Source organism: Muntiacus reevesi, chromosome 18 (genome assembly GCF_963930625.1).
Source record: "Muntiacus reevesi chromosome 18, mMunRee1.1, whole genome shotgun sequence".
Classification (NCBI taxonomy): domain Eukaryota; kingdom Metazoa; phylum Chordata; class Mammalia; order Artiodactyla; family Cervidae; genus Muntiacus; species Muntiacus reevesi.
The window spans coordinates 30,827,988-30,843,419 of record NC_089266.1 but is presented as its reverse complement, the minus strand read 5'-3'; the positions used below and the strand labels follow the sequence as shown (position 1 = coordinate 30,843,419).

The 15,432-nt window shown below is 53.7% G+C and overlaps 1 protein-coding gene across 2 annotated transcripts in view; it reads left to right on the top strand.

Annotated features, from left to right (window-relative positions):
* ARHGAP44 (Rho GTPase activating protein 44) overlaps window positions 1–15,432 on the top strand; it is a 117,078-nt gene that overhangs the window by 100,574 nt on the left and 1,072 nt on the right. The window contains exons 14-20 of one of the 2 annotated variants that reach the window (XM_065909510.1): window positions 774–887; window positions 1,479–1,570; window positions 2,473–2,653; window positions 8,919–9,140; window positions 10,516–10,673; window positions 11,536–11,916; window positions 13,821–13,869. In XM_065909510.1, coding sequence (XP_065765582.1) covers window positions 774–887; window positions 1,479–1,570; window positions 2,473–2,653; window positions 8,919–9,140; window positions 10,516–10,673; window positions 11,536–11,916; window positions 13,821–13,828 — 1,156 coding nt within the window. In that variant the 3' untranslated portion in view covers window positions 13,829–13,869. The remainder of the gene's footprint in view (window positions 1–773; window positions 888–1,478; window positions 1,571–2,472; window positions 2,654–8,918; window positions 9,141–10,515; window positions 10,674–11,535; window positions 11,917–13,820; window positions 13,870–15,432) is intronic. The other variant, XM_065909509.1, reaches the window with a different exon arrangement.

Genomic DNA, 15,432 nt, shown 5'->3' with positions numbered 1-15,432 from the left:
CTGGCAAACTCTCATCTATGTTCTGTCTCTGTCGATTTGCCTGCGCCAGGCCTTTCATACAGATGGAGTCATTCACCCTGGGGTCTCTGTGTCTGGCTTTTCTCCATTGGCATCAAGTTTCCGAGGTTCATCCATGCAGTAGCATGCGTCAGTATTTCAGCCCTGTTCAGGGCTGAGTAGTACTCCACTGTATGGATGGGACTGCGTTTTATTCATCTGTTCGTCCCTTAATGGATATTTGGGTGGTCTCTCCTTTTCAAAATAATGCTGCTGGGAACATTTGCGTCCACATTTTTGTGTGGACGTATTTCTCTAGGAGTGGAATTGCTGGGCCACATGCTAAGTCTAGGTCTAACGTTTTCTTCATTGGCTCTCATAGCCCCACTGAGACACTGCTCCTAGCATGAAAATGTCCCCACTAGTGACAGCTACACACTACTTCTCACCTCTGCACACAGGGAAGACAGGAGGTGACAGAGGTTTGAAAAGAAGGAGGGAATTTCTGGCATTATGCCCTGAGTCAAAGGAAGGATGGAGAATTTTTTTCTGGCCACAGTTTGTTGAAGCAGACATTTACAGCTAGCCCAGGACACAGCCCAGGAAGAGCTCTGTCTGTTTTTGGAGCATTCTTGAGTCCTGACGTGTGACACATCTTGATTATATTGTAGGATGTATGAGTCTTCTTGTCAGTAAAAGATGATTCCAGCTGGTGTTAGGGGACCATGGCTGGTATCGAGCCCTCATTAAACCTGGCCCTTCTCACTTCCTTTCAGATACTTGATCAAGTTTTTATCCAAGCTCTCAGAATACCAAGATGTCAACAAGATGACACCCAGTAACATGGCCATTGTATTAGGACCCAACCTGCTGTGGCCACAAGCAGAAGGGTGAGTACAGGGAAGAAGGGGTGTGTGGGTCACATTGGGGGCTGTGGGGGCCTGGGGGGGATAGCCAGATAACCACTAGCCTTATTTATGTGTTAGGTCATATGCCTGTCTTGAGCTGGTCCTACTTTAGACTCAGGAGGAGGCCCAGAATTCTTCAGATCTTTCCTGTTGATAGTCTCAAAGCCAGGCCTATAGCCAGGGTCTTTTCTGAGCTCATCTGGGCCAGCACCAGGTCTGGCAAGCTCTTCCAGCCCCTTGGCCCTCTGTGGAAAGCACATCCCAGCACTGGGATACAGAAGGACAGAGTGCTGTCTTGACAGAGAGAACAGAGCTGGGAAAGGATGAGTCTGGCAGTTGTGAGAATCAGCCCTCAAACTTGGCGATTTTGTGTGTGTTACTCACTCGTCTCCTGTAGGGAGGGCTTCTGGGGATGTCTCCATTCTGTAGACATGGGGAGAGGTTCAGAAAGGTGAAGTGCTCTCCCCAAGAGGACACATGCTTTCAGAACCGAGTGTGCAGGCTTCTGGTCCAGGGCCTCCTCCCTGCCTCGGCTGCTCACCCCACCTGCCCATCTCTGCCCTGTGCCCTCAGGAACATCACGGAGATGATGACCACGGTCTCGCTGCAGATCGTCGGGATCATCGAGCCGATCATCCAGCATGCAGACTGGTTCTTCCCCGGGGGTACGTGGCAGCATCTGATGTGGGAGTAGGCTTCTGTGGGGAATGGGAGGTTACTGTGAGTTCTGAATCTTTGAAATCGAGTACCACTGGCCAAAGGTGTGGGTGTGTGTGTGGGTGTGGGTGTGAGTGTGTGTGTGGTTTTGTTTTTAAGCCCCCTGTGCATACCACCTTTGGCCAGTGGTAGAAAATCAGGATAAAGAAACAAAGGAGATAGGAGTTCAAGGTAAAACTCTGTAGGTTCTGTGGCTGAGCTCATGAGCACTGCAGATAAATCAGCTGTAGTCAGGAGGGGATGAGATGAGACTCCATTTGAGAGCCCGCAATCTTAGTGAGATCTCTTTCTGTTTCTAATCCTGTAATTTTTGTTTTTCTCTTTGGTTTTCTGAAAAGACATCCCATCATCATCATCTACAGATAGTAATATTGACTGTTATTTTCTTTTCTTGACTAATTTCATTGGCAAGCACTTCAACAATACCAGATAACAGTGTTGAGAGTGGGCATTGCCCTTTTTCCTGATTTGATTTAGACCACTCTGGCATTTATTTCAGTCTTAAATGTGAGGATTGAGATAGATGATTCTGCTATTTTTTTTTTTTCCAAAAAGAAAATACCCACCTGTTCCTGTTTGACTGAATTTGTTTTGTGAATCACAGATGAAAAAGTGCTTTATTAAGTCCCTATTCTATTACATGCTAGGTGAGCACATGGGCTCACCTGGTAATAGGATGAAATATAATAAGATGAGTTAATATCAACAGATGATCTAACATTGAACCATGAGATGAGATTTTCAGGGGTGACACACAAAAGAGTGGCCATTTCTCTACTGGTTTCCCTCCTGCCCAGGAAGGGCTTGGCCGACTCACAGACCGTGGGCATCTATTCTGTCTTCCCCGCAGAGATAGAGTTCAACATCACGGGCAATTACGGGAGTCCAGTGCATGTGAACCACAACGCCAACTACAGCTCAATGCCCTCCCCAGACATGGACCCCGCCGACCGGCGCCAGCCCGAGCAGGCCCGCCGGCCCCTCAGTGTGGCCACAGATAACATGATGCTGGAGTTTTACAAAAAGGATGGGTATGAACTCGCGTCCCTTTCTCGGCTTTGGGGGAGGGAGGGGTTGACTGAGATGAACGACAGGAAGGCGGCACTTAACCACCAGCAGTTTAAGTGGCCCTGTCACCTCATTCCTGATGCCAGCAAATGCTTTGGAATTTGTCTTTTAAATGTGGTTTTTAAGCAATTCGGTTCCTGCGTGAGGTGTCTCTAGCTGGGGGTATACCCTGGGGGGTCAGTTGTGGTCCTTCGCTCCCAGGTGTCTCTGCATCAGAGCTGGGCTCCCCGTCTTTCCGGCCAGACCTCGTCTGACTCCCAGTCCCCTCTGAAAAGCCATCCAGGTGACCCTTACGAGAAAGTTGTCACTGTGGCATCTCGGGGTGTTCGGTGTCCACTGGCCCCTAGTGTATGGTCTTCTGAGTATAAAGAGCCAGGGTCGTCAGGATTTCTGTGGATAGAGAGCCATCTCTTTGGGACCCCAGGGTCTGCAGGCAGTTTCACAGGTGCTGCTGGAGCCTTAGGGGTACAGAGGCTAAAACTACGTAAGTCAAGGCACCTCAGCTAGTGCTGTGTGGGTTAGTCAAGCTGACCCTGCCAAGTTCGGTCAGAATTGTGGATTTGTGGCCTGGATCGATAAGCTACTAAATTTTAAGGGTGGTTTGTTACGCAATGAAAGAGAATCAGAACAAGCTTTAAAAAAAAAAAAAAAGAAAAAGGACACTGGGGACTTCCCTGGTAGTCAAGTTAGGTTAGGACTTGTCAAGTCCTAACCAAGTTGTCAATTTAGGTTAGGACTCAGAGCTTCCATGCAGGGGGTGCAGGTTCAATGCCTGGTCAGGAAACTAAGACCCCACATGCCATGCAGTGTGCCAAAAAAAGAAACAGGATACTGAGGCCGTGCCCCCCCGTGTAGCTGCTCCGTCCAGTCCCACTTGACGTGCCGGTAGCAATACCACTTCTGCTCCGATCCTCAGAGGGCCTCACCAGGTCAGCTGACAGCGGCAACTGAATCCACGGGCATGTCTACACAGAGACCTTAGCCTGGAGGTGCTGTGATTTGGAATGTTGTTGTTGTTCAGTTGCTAAGTCACGTCCGGCTCCTTGCGACCCTCTGGACGATAGCCCGCCAGGCTCCTCTGTCCTTGGAATTTCCCAGACGAGAATACTGGAATGCGTTGCCATCTCCTTCGCCAGGGGATCTCCCTGACCCAGGGATGGAACCCATGTCTCCTGCACTGGCAGGCAGATTCTTTACCCCTGAGCCTCCAGGGAAGCCTGTAATTTGGAATAAGCATGTGTAATTGAGAGGTTCAGGAGCAACCTGAGGTGCTCTATGGAACACAGGTTCCACTGATGCTTGGTTATGTTGGGGCAGGGGGGGAGATAGACACCCGGGTCTTGTGAGTTCCTGAGACACATGATTCAACACGTTGAAGCCTCTTTCCTGAATGTATGAGTTTGTGGGGTCTTTTACATGCTGTGATCTATCACTCTTCACAAGGGGCTCTGGCATCCTTTCCCAAGTTTATTACGTCAAAAAGCCTGTTGTCATGAGATAGAACTTGTGTTCCAAGGAGCTTGCTATTGTGATTGTGGATACTGGGGTCCTCTGAAGACTAAGTAGAAAGATGGAGAATCCCAAATGCAACTACTCTGAACAGGGTTGTGGAGTGGTGAGAGGGTGCAGGAATTTTTCTTCAGACAGCTTGAGGTTCTGGGTACCATGGAAACCTTGACTCATATTTGGGGCTTGGGTTGTCAGCTCGGCCTTCGGGAGGCGTGTTCTTGGCCCAGGCTCCACCTCTGCTTCCACATTTCCTGGATTCACACATTTGTGGGTGCTGAGACCAGGTCTGTGAAATGTCGCCTGGTACCTCCAGCTGTTATTTGTCCTGAGGAGGTGAAGAAACTTTGTTATGCATTTAGGAGAGGAATGATCCCTAGAGGAGCTAGAAATACTTGATTCTGGCCTTCCTGGGGGAGTGTAGGCAAGGCTGAGCCAGGATCTTTAGGATCCTTCTTACTCATCTCTCACGTTGGCACCGACCGTGCCACTGCTGCCCAGCCTCCAAGTTCATCTTAAATGGTCCAGAAGCTCCGAAAGCTCCTGTGGATTTTGGGGGAGATACCAGGCTTTCTTGCTTCCTTTCCCTCAGCAAGTATTTGCCAAATGTAACTGATCTTCAGAACAAAAATCGAAACCTTCCAGATGAGGATAGACTTGTTGTTCAGTCATGTCCGACTCTTTGCGACCCCACGGACTGCAGCACATCAGGCCTCCCTGTCCTTCACCATCTCCCGGAGTTTGCTGAAACTCATATTCATTGAGTCGGTTATACTATCCAACCATCTCATTCTCTGTCCCCTCTTGTCCTCCTGCCTTCAGTCTTTCCCAGCATCAGGGTCTTTTCCAGTGATTCCAAATGTAACCAATCTCTAGATGAAAAATCAAAGCCTATCAGATCTCTGTATACTTAAATCCATACACTGGCCAACATCTCTGGGTAAGACCTTGCCTGATCAGGATTCAAAAACAGCATCATGGGGACTTCCCTGGTGATCCAGTGGTCAAGACTCCATGCTTTCACTGCAGGGGTCATGGGTTTGATCCCTGGTTGGGGAACTAAGATCCCGCATGCCACATGATGTGACCAAAAATAAAAAATAAAAACAGCATGACAGATATCTATCCAACAGAGGTCAAAAAGAAATATAGCTGCTAACCCCTGACAACTCATCACTTGGAATGGTCCAGAGCAAACTTCTGTTCCCAGTGATAAATGTTTTCTTTCTGTAGACACCTGTTCTTATGCTGAAATCTCCAACTTTCAGATTTTTCTTTTCTGGGGCAGGCCTTTGTCTCCTAATTTTTAAGGTCTTGCATCTTATCTTTTCCCTGTGTGGCCTGCCAGGTTATAGTGTGAAGTATTAGTCACTCAGTCATGTCTAACTCTTTGCGACCCTATGGACTATAGCCCACCAGACTCCTCTGTCCTTGGGATTCTCCAGGCAAGAATACTGGAGTGGGTAGTCATTCCCTTCTCCAGGGGATCTTTGTGACCCAGGAGTCGAACTTGGGTTTCCTGCATTGGCGGGCACATTCTTAAGCTTCTGAGTCACTAGAAAAGCCTAGCTTAGGATAAGCTACTCTGCAAATCGAGGTCCCAGTAGGCTAGGAGTGAAGCAGGGGACAGTAGCCTTCAGTGGAGCTGCCTTGCTAGCCAGCCTGCCCTGTGTGAATCCCAAGGGGAAGCAGATGAGAACCTTGAACAGGTCCCCTCCTGGACTCTTGCCACGTCATCCTGCTTTCTGCTAATTGCTCTCCAAGCCCTTTGCTTCTTGGGCATTCTTTGTGGCCTCTGGCTTCTCGCCTCTGCCTTGATTCAACTATAAAGGGATCTGAAAACCAAGTTCTTCTCGTTCTCACCGGAAGCAGTGGCTGTGGGGAATTGTTGACATCCATAAGCCATGTGGGTATCTGTGAAGTTTCTAAGGGAGTTGGTTGTTTTCGATGGATTGAATCTGGTGTTTATTTAAGAGTCTCATGCTCTACCGACTGAGCTAGCTGGGCGACTGCTGAATCTGGTGTTTATTTAAAATAACACAAAGTTATTTGATTCTTGCGACTATTACTTCTTTGTGTGACAGAACAATGAGCAGAAACTTATGACCTGCTTCTGTGACCTTCTGGTTGTATTCTACTACCTCTGAGTAGCTCCCTTGCTCTTGGCCACATGCCAAGCCATTTTATAAATTTTGTCTTTGGGTGGAGTTCTAGCTAGACATTCGGACACTTAAATCTGCCAGTGTTCCAAGCAAATTTTCATTAGCCTCTGAAGGTAAACATGCTCTGATGCCTCCAAGATTGTCACTGTTGCCATTGTGACTCATTGGTCTGTAAAGATTTTTATTGCCTTTTGAAGACATCCGTGAACCTTTGATGCCTGTTCCCTGGGCACAGGGCATGCTACCTGCCCCACAGAAGTCACTTCAGCTGGGAGAGTGGTGATGACAGGTGGCTTAGCTGTTTATGAAAGCAGGAGTGTCCATACACCTGTCGATTCTTGGTTGCTGATGCTTTGCTGCTGATATTTAGTGGGTCTCATCGGTCCTCCCTCTGCATCCTCCCCATGGTGTCAGTCCTCCCTCCGCCTCCTCCCCTTGGTGAACTAGGAGATCACCAGGTAGCCTGGTGTCTGGGGTCTACAGTGCTGGGAGATGCGGTTGATAATAGAAGGCGTTCCCCCCATCAGCCCTGATCCCAAAGTCCATGCCTCCCATCTCAAATGGGGAAGGTCTTTCTAAATGAAAGAGAGTATGATAAGAAAGAAAACCTGCATGTATGAGACCGCCCTTCTTTAGGGCTCTTCTGGGAACCACAGGGAACAGCATTGCCAACCATTGCAACAGAGTGGCATCAGTTCGCTTCCCCAAGTGGAATGTTAAGCTTTTTGCTCTTTTTCATCCTGATAAATTTAGAAGCCCAAAGAGCAAAGTTTGATACTTGCCCACAGCTTACTTTAAATACCAGGGGATGCCACTGGATCCTGCTGCAGAGTTTTGAGTGACCTACAGGGGTGACTGGATCCCCTGTAGAAGGTGCCTGTTTGTTGTTGGGGGGTCCTCAGAGCCAAGGCGACTTGCAAGCTGGTTGGTAGTGGATCCCAGAGAGAGACCAGCTGCCGCCAAAATGCCTTGGAGAAGAGAACCATTAACACATTATTGACCAGAGATGTATTAACACCACAAGCGTTAGCTTCTGCAAAAATGCCCCGGTCAATAATGTGTTAACAGTGACACTAGACAGGGGCGGCGTGGTGGTGGTGGGGTTGTCTCCCCTTCGGGGGTCTCCCCTCCGCCCTCCCCAAGGGAAAGCGTGTCAGAGGCTGTCCCTTTTTGTGTGCCCGCTGTACCACCATCCTCCTCTGCGCCTCTCCCGGAGGCTCCCTCCCTGTACATTTCCGTAAAGGACCACATCCCAGCTGCTACCACCAGTCCCCAGCCTTGAACCTTTGGTTTGACTCTCGCTGCACCTCTGCAAGGTGGACAGACTGTCACGGTGTGGGAGCTCAGTGCCCCTGGCCAGCGTGGGTGATCGTGAGCAAGGGGCAGCCCTCTGCTTATCCCCGGTGGAGATGGGGGTCTGGCCGGGGTTCTCCTTGCATGAACATCTGTGTCTCCCTTAAAACTGGCAGTATTAGCTCTTGCCACAGTCAGTGGAGGCTTTGACTACGTATCATGGAACCAGTCACCTCCTAGACCAGAGGAAAGGAGATTGACCACCTTCTAAGTCATATAACTTAGAAAAGAGTGAATGGCTGCTTCTGTGGGTTTTTTTTCCCTTCCTTGTGACATGCCCCCAACCCCCACCGCAAGCGCCAGTATCAACTCTTCAGCTTCTGTCTTTATCCACCTGTGAGCTTGGTAGGATGCTCTTCACCTGTGCAGACAGAAGTCACTTTAACTGGAGAGACGGACCAAACAAACAATTCCAAGGTCCCATGGAAGCCCCAGGCTTAGCCCCTGACCCTGACAGAGAGCCGCTATGTGTCCAGAGGCAGGCGCAGTGTTTACCACACTAATGTCTGTGTGTTTCTGTCCCTGCAGCCTTAGGAAAATCCAAAGGTACAGTATCCTCGGGTAGCCACGAGGCCACGTGCAGTCCATGGGAATAGCGAGCGGTGCCTTAGCGAGCTCTGCAGGGGTGAATGTGCGTGTCTGGTTGCTTTGGCCGATGTACTCAGAGCTGTGTCCCCTCCTCTTGAAGTGGAATCGGGGGCGGGGACTGACCAGAGCATGATCAGCCTCGCCCTGCTCTCTAGACCCTGCAGAGGTTGTAAAACAACGTCCTGGGGCTAGCCCGGGAGTCCTGAGTCGGTCCTGTGCTCCCGGACCCCCAGGTGACAAAAAGAAGGAAGGATGTTCAGGTGTCCCTGCTGGTCGGTGCTCTGTTCTAGTCTGATGCTGCCCGCCCCCCTCCCCCTCCCCGCCTCGCCTCCACCCTCCACTTGGGAGGAGTGGGTGACCCCCCACCCCCAGAGAAGCCGCTCTCTGCTCTGAGGGAAGCTTGGGTTCCAGGGAGCTTGACGGGCACGCCGCGGTCCTAAGGCCAGCAGTGCCCGGGCCGCCCCAGCCTGGAGCTGCGGGATGCTCCGAGGAGCACTGCCGCCGCCTCGCTTCCTTGGTCCAGGAGCTGCTCGGGGCTGCGCTGCTGGCCGCTTCGTGGGGGCGGGAGCCCGGCGCCCTGGGCGCGCGGCTAAGCCTTAGTGTCTCTGTCCCCGGCCAGCATGGGCGTGAGGGTCATGGACACGTCGTGGGTGGCTCGAAGAGGTTCCTCGGCCGGCCGGAAGGCATCCTGCGCCCCGCCTGCCATGCAGCCCCCCGCCCCGCCCGCCGAGCTCGCCCCGCCCCTGCCGTCACCCCTCCCGGAGCAGTCCCCTGAGGGTCCCGTGGCGCCCGCGCTCTCTCCATCCGGCCTCGGCCTCCAGCCTGCGGCTGAACGGACCAGGTAAGTCCGGGCCCGGAGCGCTGCCCCCCACCCGACCCCCCGGGTAGGCTAGCTTGCGGTGCATGTGGATGAGGGGTTTCGGGTTTGCTGAGCAAGCTGAGCAGTGTGCAGTTGGTCATGGCCCCCGTCCCCTTTCTAAGCATCCTGGTTTGGCTTCTGCTTCATCCTGGCAGCAGGTAGGGATTCACAGCCCCTGTGTGATCAGAGGGAGCCCAGGCTTTTTGAGAACAGCATCCCAGGTGCACGGGGGTAAGGTGGCAGCCTGCCAAAGCAGGCGAGGAGGCTGAGTTCCCAGCTCCTCTGTCCCCTCCTGCACTGTTACATCTTGTTGCCTGTTTCAAAACTGAGAATTTCAGTGGTTCTCCTCTGCACTCCTCTTCCTTTAGATGCATGGGGGCCATTAAATGGGTGCAACTCAGGTAAAGAACGGAGGTGACAAGATCGTGTATTTCATTCTCATGGAGGAGGAAGAGTTGGGGAGCCTGCTCGTTCCAGTGCTGGTTCCATGAGCTTTTGTGGAGAAAGGCCCTTGTCCCTCCAAAGATGGAAAGTGTGATCTGAGCCGGCACAGGGTCACTGGTCCCCAGGGGTGCAGGGGAGGAGGTCCCCCCAGCCCCTCTTGAGAGGGGCATGGTCAGAGGGAATTCTACCAGCGGGGCTGCACAGACCCCTTGGCCGTTTGTCTCTGTTCTAAACAACAATTCAGAAAATTAGGAAAGCCACTTCATCAGGCCTGCTGTGCATTGTTAGGAATTGGGAAAATTTTGGAGACTTTGGAAATCTGAACCTTTCAAGCCAGTCTTTGCATGCACCTGTGTGTGTGCACACATGCACACAGATACCAATCCCCTAAGTGAAGGGGTTGCAGGATTTTTTTTTTCTTTAATGTGTAGAAAGTATTTTCCTTGTGAGATAGGAAATGACAGAGTTGGCAGGGGTTGGCGATGACCCTGGATGGGATAGTCACTGATGGCTCCACCAGAGGGGACAAGGAACCACTTGGCTGACTCTGGCCATGGAATCACGGGCTTTGGTTCTGTTTCAGGATGCAGGAGGGGAGAGAGAGGAAGCAGGGGCTGCTGGCTGGAGGAGGAAACTGACAAAGAGGAGACTTGCTGGGATGGTCTGCTGGGGAGAAGGCCAAGGCCGGGAAAGGGAGCTGGCCGTAAGGGGGCCACCTGGAGATGGGAGTGGAGCTCAGGGCCTTCAGAGTCCCCAGGAGGGACCGGTCATCTCCACAGGCATCTCTGATGGCCTTAAGAAGGGCTGAGAGGACCACGCCTGCCCAGAGAACATATATTCAGTTCACGATTCTGATGCTGAAGCTGCCTGAGTTCAGGAACTGACTCTGTTTTGTAACTCTCTCGTGTTATAGCGCTTCTAAAAGCAAAGAGCTTTCTCCAGGATCAGGGCAGAAGGGAAGTCCGGGTTCTAGCCAGGGGACACCCAGTGTAGGCACGCAGCCTGGGGTACAGCCGGGCTCGAGTCCGGGCCAGCCACCTGCGGACCAGAGCCCTCACACTCTCCGGAAAGGTACGTCCCCGCCACCCTTGTCACTAAATAAATGAAAGAAGGCAGTGTGGGGACTTCCCCGGGGATCTGGTGGTTAAGACTCTGCTCCCACTGCAGCGGGACGGGTTCAATCCTTGGTCATCACCGAACTAAGATCCTGAGTCAAAAAAAGTGAAAAGAGGGAAAAAAAGAGTGCAGAGGGGTCGGAGCAGTGGTACACTTAGAACAATGCAGATCTGTCCACATCTACACCTGGGATTCTTAAAGGGAAAACACTTCCGGGGCAAGTACATGGGACTGAGGGCAAGGACAGGGAGGAGATAGGCTGAGTGATGGAGGCTCTGGGCCTCCGTTCTGGCTCAGAGGTCACTGTTACGGCATCCCAGAGCCTTTGGAGGTTCAGCCAGAAGAGCTTCCTGCCTGGAGGATGGTCGCTTTGTCCAGGGTCCAGTGTCCAGGCCAATCTCTAATCACCCCCTCCTAGATAGTGCATCCTTGACTCCCACCTTCTCCGAGCCACCCTGGTACTTGTATCACTGTGAAGCGATGGGAGGACCCTGAACTCAGCCGCTGCCTGGGGGTGGGACGTGTGTTCTCTCGTTTGGCTGGAGTGGGTGTGTGTGTGTGTGTGCACGCATGCACACGCATGCATGCCAATCACAGCAGGAATCCAGAGAAGAGGAGGAAATATTAATGAACAGGTGGGCAGATATGAAAATCTGCCATTCTAGGTGAATTTTTTAAAATGGCATCAGCTGCCCTCAGGGTAGCAGGAGCTGGGCGTGGGGACACTGGTGGTGAGGGGTCGGGGAAAGGTGCTCACAGCCACACAGATGGATGGTGAGTGCCACTTAATGACCCTGTGTGCTGATTTGTCTTTCAGTTTCCAAGAAGCTGGCGCCCATTCCACCCAAGGTCCCCTTTGGCCAGCCAGGTCCCCTCCCTGAGCAGCCTGCCGGCCAGCCATCCCCACTCAGCCTGTCCCCCACGCCCCCCAGCACCCCATCGCCCTATGGACTCAGCTATCCCCCGGGCTACTCCCTGGCATCGGGCCAGCTCTCCCCCGCAGCCCCGGCGCCCCCACTGGCCTCCCCCTCTGGCTTCACGGGCGCCCTAAGCAAGTCCCGGCCCACTCCAAAGCCCCGGCAGAGGCCCACCCTGCCGCCACCCCAGCCGCCCACCGTCAGCCTCGCCGCCTCCAGCCCGCAGTCGTCAGAGCATCCCGCACTGGATGGCGTGTCCCCCGGGGAGAGCATGTCAACAGGTAACCTTGGCGCGCGTGGCACCTGTGTGAGCCTTAGCATGCAGGGACCAGTGGGGACTTTGCAGCAGGTGGGCCCTGTTTGCCGGGGCTGACTGTGCTGGAGCCACCTGTGGCATATGGGGTGGCCACCTTAGAAGCCCCCCTGAGGCCGTGGACAGCCCCGGGCCCAGTTGTCCTGCAGAGAGGGGGCTCCCTAGAGGATTTCTCCCAGTTGAACACCCGCCAGCCTGGGTTCTGATCCTGCATCTGGGGGCCGAGCACCCTGCATCCTAGGAAGAGGAGGCTTCAGGAGGGACTGGACTGTGATGGCAGAAAGCAGGATCACAGCACAGGTGTGTCTGGGGCTTTGCTTGGCTCCGCGCTGACAGTTCAGGTACCACTTTTCATCGTGAGAACAGAGACCGAGAGACAAAAATGTATTTTCCTATTAACTAAACAGCCCTATGGGCTTTCCTGATAGCTCAGTTGGTAAAGGATCCACCTGTAGTGCAGGAGACCCCAGTTCAATTCCTGGTTTGGGAAGATATCCCTGGAGAAGGGATGGGCTACCCACTCCAGTATTGGGCTTCCCTGGTGGCTCAGGTGGTAAAGAATCTGCCTGCAATGTAGGAGACCTGGGTTGGGACGATCCCCTGGAAAAGGGAACAGGTACCCACTCCAGTATTCTGGCCTAGAGAATTCCATGAATCCATGGGGTCACAAAGAGACATGACTGAGCGACTTTCACTTCACTTCAAACAAGCCTTATTAGAAAAAGGTTTTTTTCCTAGCAAAATATATTTAGAAAAGGCTCAGAAAAGAACCTGCTTGCCAGTGCAGATGTGAGAGATAATGGGTTTGATCCCTGGGTCGGGAAGATCCCCTGGAGAAGGGCATGGCAACCCACTCCAGTATTCTTGCCTAGAGAATCTCATCTACAGAGGAGCCTGGAGGGCTACACTCCATGGAGTCGCAGAGTCGGACATGACTGAAGTGACTGAGCATGCAGTTTCAGAAAAGATTTTGTAAGCCTAGTTCTTTGAGGGACTTTGTGGGACAGGCCCATAACAACTAAGATTAGTTTTACTTTAAATTTAACATCAAAGGTGGAGCTATTTTCCTCTAGGAAAATGTGTAACCATAACTCACACACACAACACAGATACATGCATGCAAGCATGCTCGCACACACTTGTACCACAGATACACATAAATCACACAGATACACCACATATACACCTACTATATACACACACCACACACACATATACAAACACAGCTGCCTCCACGTAGACACGCCGCACACACACACTGGAGGGAGCGGTCTGGCCCTGGGTCCCGACTACACCAGGTTGTGCTTTTATTCATCCCCACGTCCGTCCTCGGGAGTGAGGGTTCCCTTGACCAGATGGAAGGTGAGGCTGTGGGTTTAGTGCTTTGCTGACTAGAAGACACCAGTCCAGTGCACATGCCTGGGGTCGGGGGAGCAGACGTACATATCATGGGGAGCGGCCGTCTGGCGATCTGGCTTTCTTTGAATATGATTCATGGTGAAGGCCCAGCTGCTCTGTCCACCCTGAGGCTCTTAAGACATTAAGGAGAACCCTCCTTGGAGAACCACAGTGAGCACCACTTCCTTCCCACTGGTGGTTCTGGAAGAGTCCCTGATAGATGGAGAGGGCCCCGGCCGCCCCTGGTTCAGAGCTGCTGCCCTTGAGCGGTCATCTGGGCCCGGTCTGTCCCATCCTGATGTCCCCTGGGGGGCGGCAGCCCGGCCCCTCGTCCCGCAGGGCAGTGGTCTGAGCGGCGTGGTCGTCATGGTTTGCTGCGGCCCCTCTGACTGTGATGTTGGGCGTGCTCTGTGTTCCGTTGTCGTCTCATCGTATTTCTTCCTCTCTCCGACTCCTGTCACTGTGTTCTCGCAGCTGTGTGACACGGGGGACGCGGTTGTGGACACGTGAGGGGGATTGCAGGGTAAGCGGTCCCGGCCTCACCTCTCCCGCCCGCAGCCAGGCCGCACCCCGCGCTCTGCATGCGCCCCGACCCGCACGGCAGCCTCCCGCGGCCTGGGGGCTCACCGGCCGCCTCCTCGCTTTTCACAGGAGGAGAAAGAGGCTGCGCTCAGCTTCTCCCTCACTGTCCTCCTCCAGGGTCACCCAGCCCCATCTGCTTCCCACACAGGCTTACAAGGGAGGGGTGACAGCCGCCCCCTCCTCCCAGGCCTGTGTCATTGGATGGCCCGCTGGCTGACGACGTATGCCCAGTGTTGGGGGAGGCACAAGTGCCCAGGGTTTAGGGGAGGGCTCCCCGGGGAGAGGACCTGCCCGGTCCTCTGGGATGGTCAGCAGGTTCTAAAGAACCCCTAGTGTACGTTCTAGAATTCACTCCGAGCTCATGTTGTCCCAGGTATGCAGCTAGCCAGGGCCTTTCTGTCCAATTCAATGAAATACTCTGGGAGCCCTCCTAGCAGTTTCTGCCAGGCCTCCTGCTCCTGTAAAAGGTCAGAAGCTCGTAAGGAAAGTGGAGGTAAGAACAGGCAGGAAGCAGGTGTTGGGGCCTGAGTCAGATGGGGCAGCCAGAGTGAAGCAAGGGGTCCCCTCCACCCCCCGGGAAAGCTGCACATTCTGGACAGGAGTGGCTTTGCAGTGTCCACTGCCCACACAGGCCCCCTGACAGGCCTCCTGGGGCCTCTGTCCCTAGGATGGGCCTCTCTTTTCTCCGCGGTCTGCAGGGTGTTCCCTCCCACTGCCTCCCGGCTGCCTGAGTTACCCTCCTGCTCAGTGTGGTTTAAGGAGCAGCCAAGGTGGCCGCCGGGCGGCTCTCCTCCGGCTGCGCATCCTTTACCCGCTTCGCCTGCACAGAGGCGGGGCTTTGAGTCCAAGCTGCAGGGTGTACCACACCTTGCAGGGCAGGCCAGCAGGAGGAGCGCTGCGGAGCCTCCACCCCCCGTCTCTGCTCGGTCAGGCAAGGGGCTGTTTTGGGGGGGGCGGGTGGGCAGGGGAGAGGAGGACCTTGGTCCCAGAGCTTCCATGTTTGTGTGTCTTTGAAGATGGTGTCCACGCGTCTGTCTGTCCACTTGCCGTGGTCTTCCTTGGATGGAATGTTTGACAAAAACAGGAAGCCCCACCCCCGGTCTGCTCCCCAGTGGTGTGGGTCCTCAGTCCCCCCCCTCAACCTCAGGGGACAGTGAGGCTATGCGGAGGCCAGAGCTCAGCAGGCCCGGAGGGAGTGGCAGGTCCCCTTAGCCCTGCGGCCCGGGAGTCAGGCCCCGCCGTCCAATGCCTGGGCTGCCGGCTGAGGTCTGAACAGACACTGCGCGTGTTGCCTTGGGGACCAGCCCTCCTCCTGGTCCTTTTCCAGGAAGTGACCTCTCGGTGTACAAGCAGAGGCCTAACTGGAGGCGAGCGGGGCGAGGGTGGGGGTGGGGGTGGCGGTGCCCACAGGGAGTAGCTTGCCCCCATTACTCCCAGGGTCCTGAGGGAGACCCTCGCCCAATCTCCGCCAGCCTGTCAGGCATACACGTGTGGTCTCGAGTTG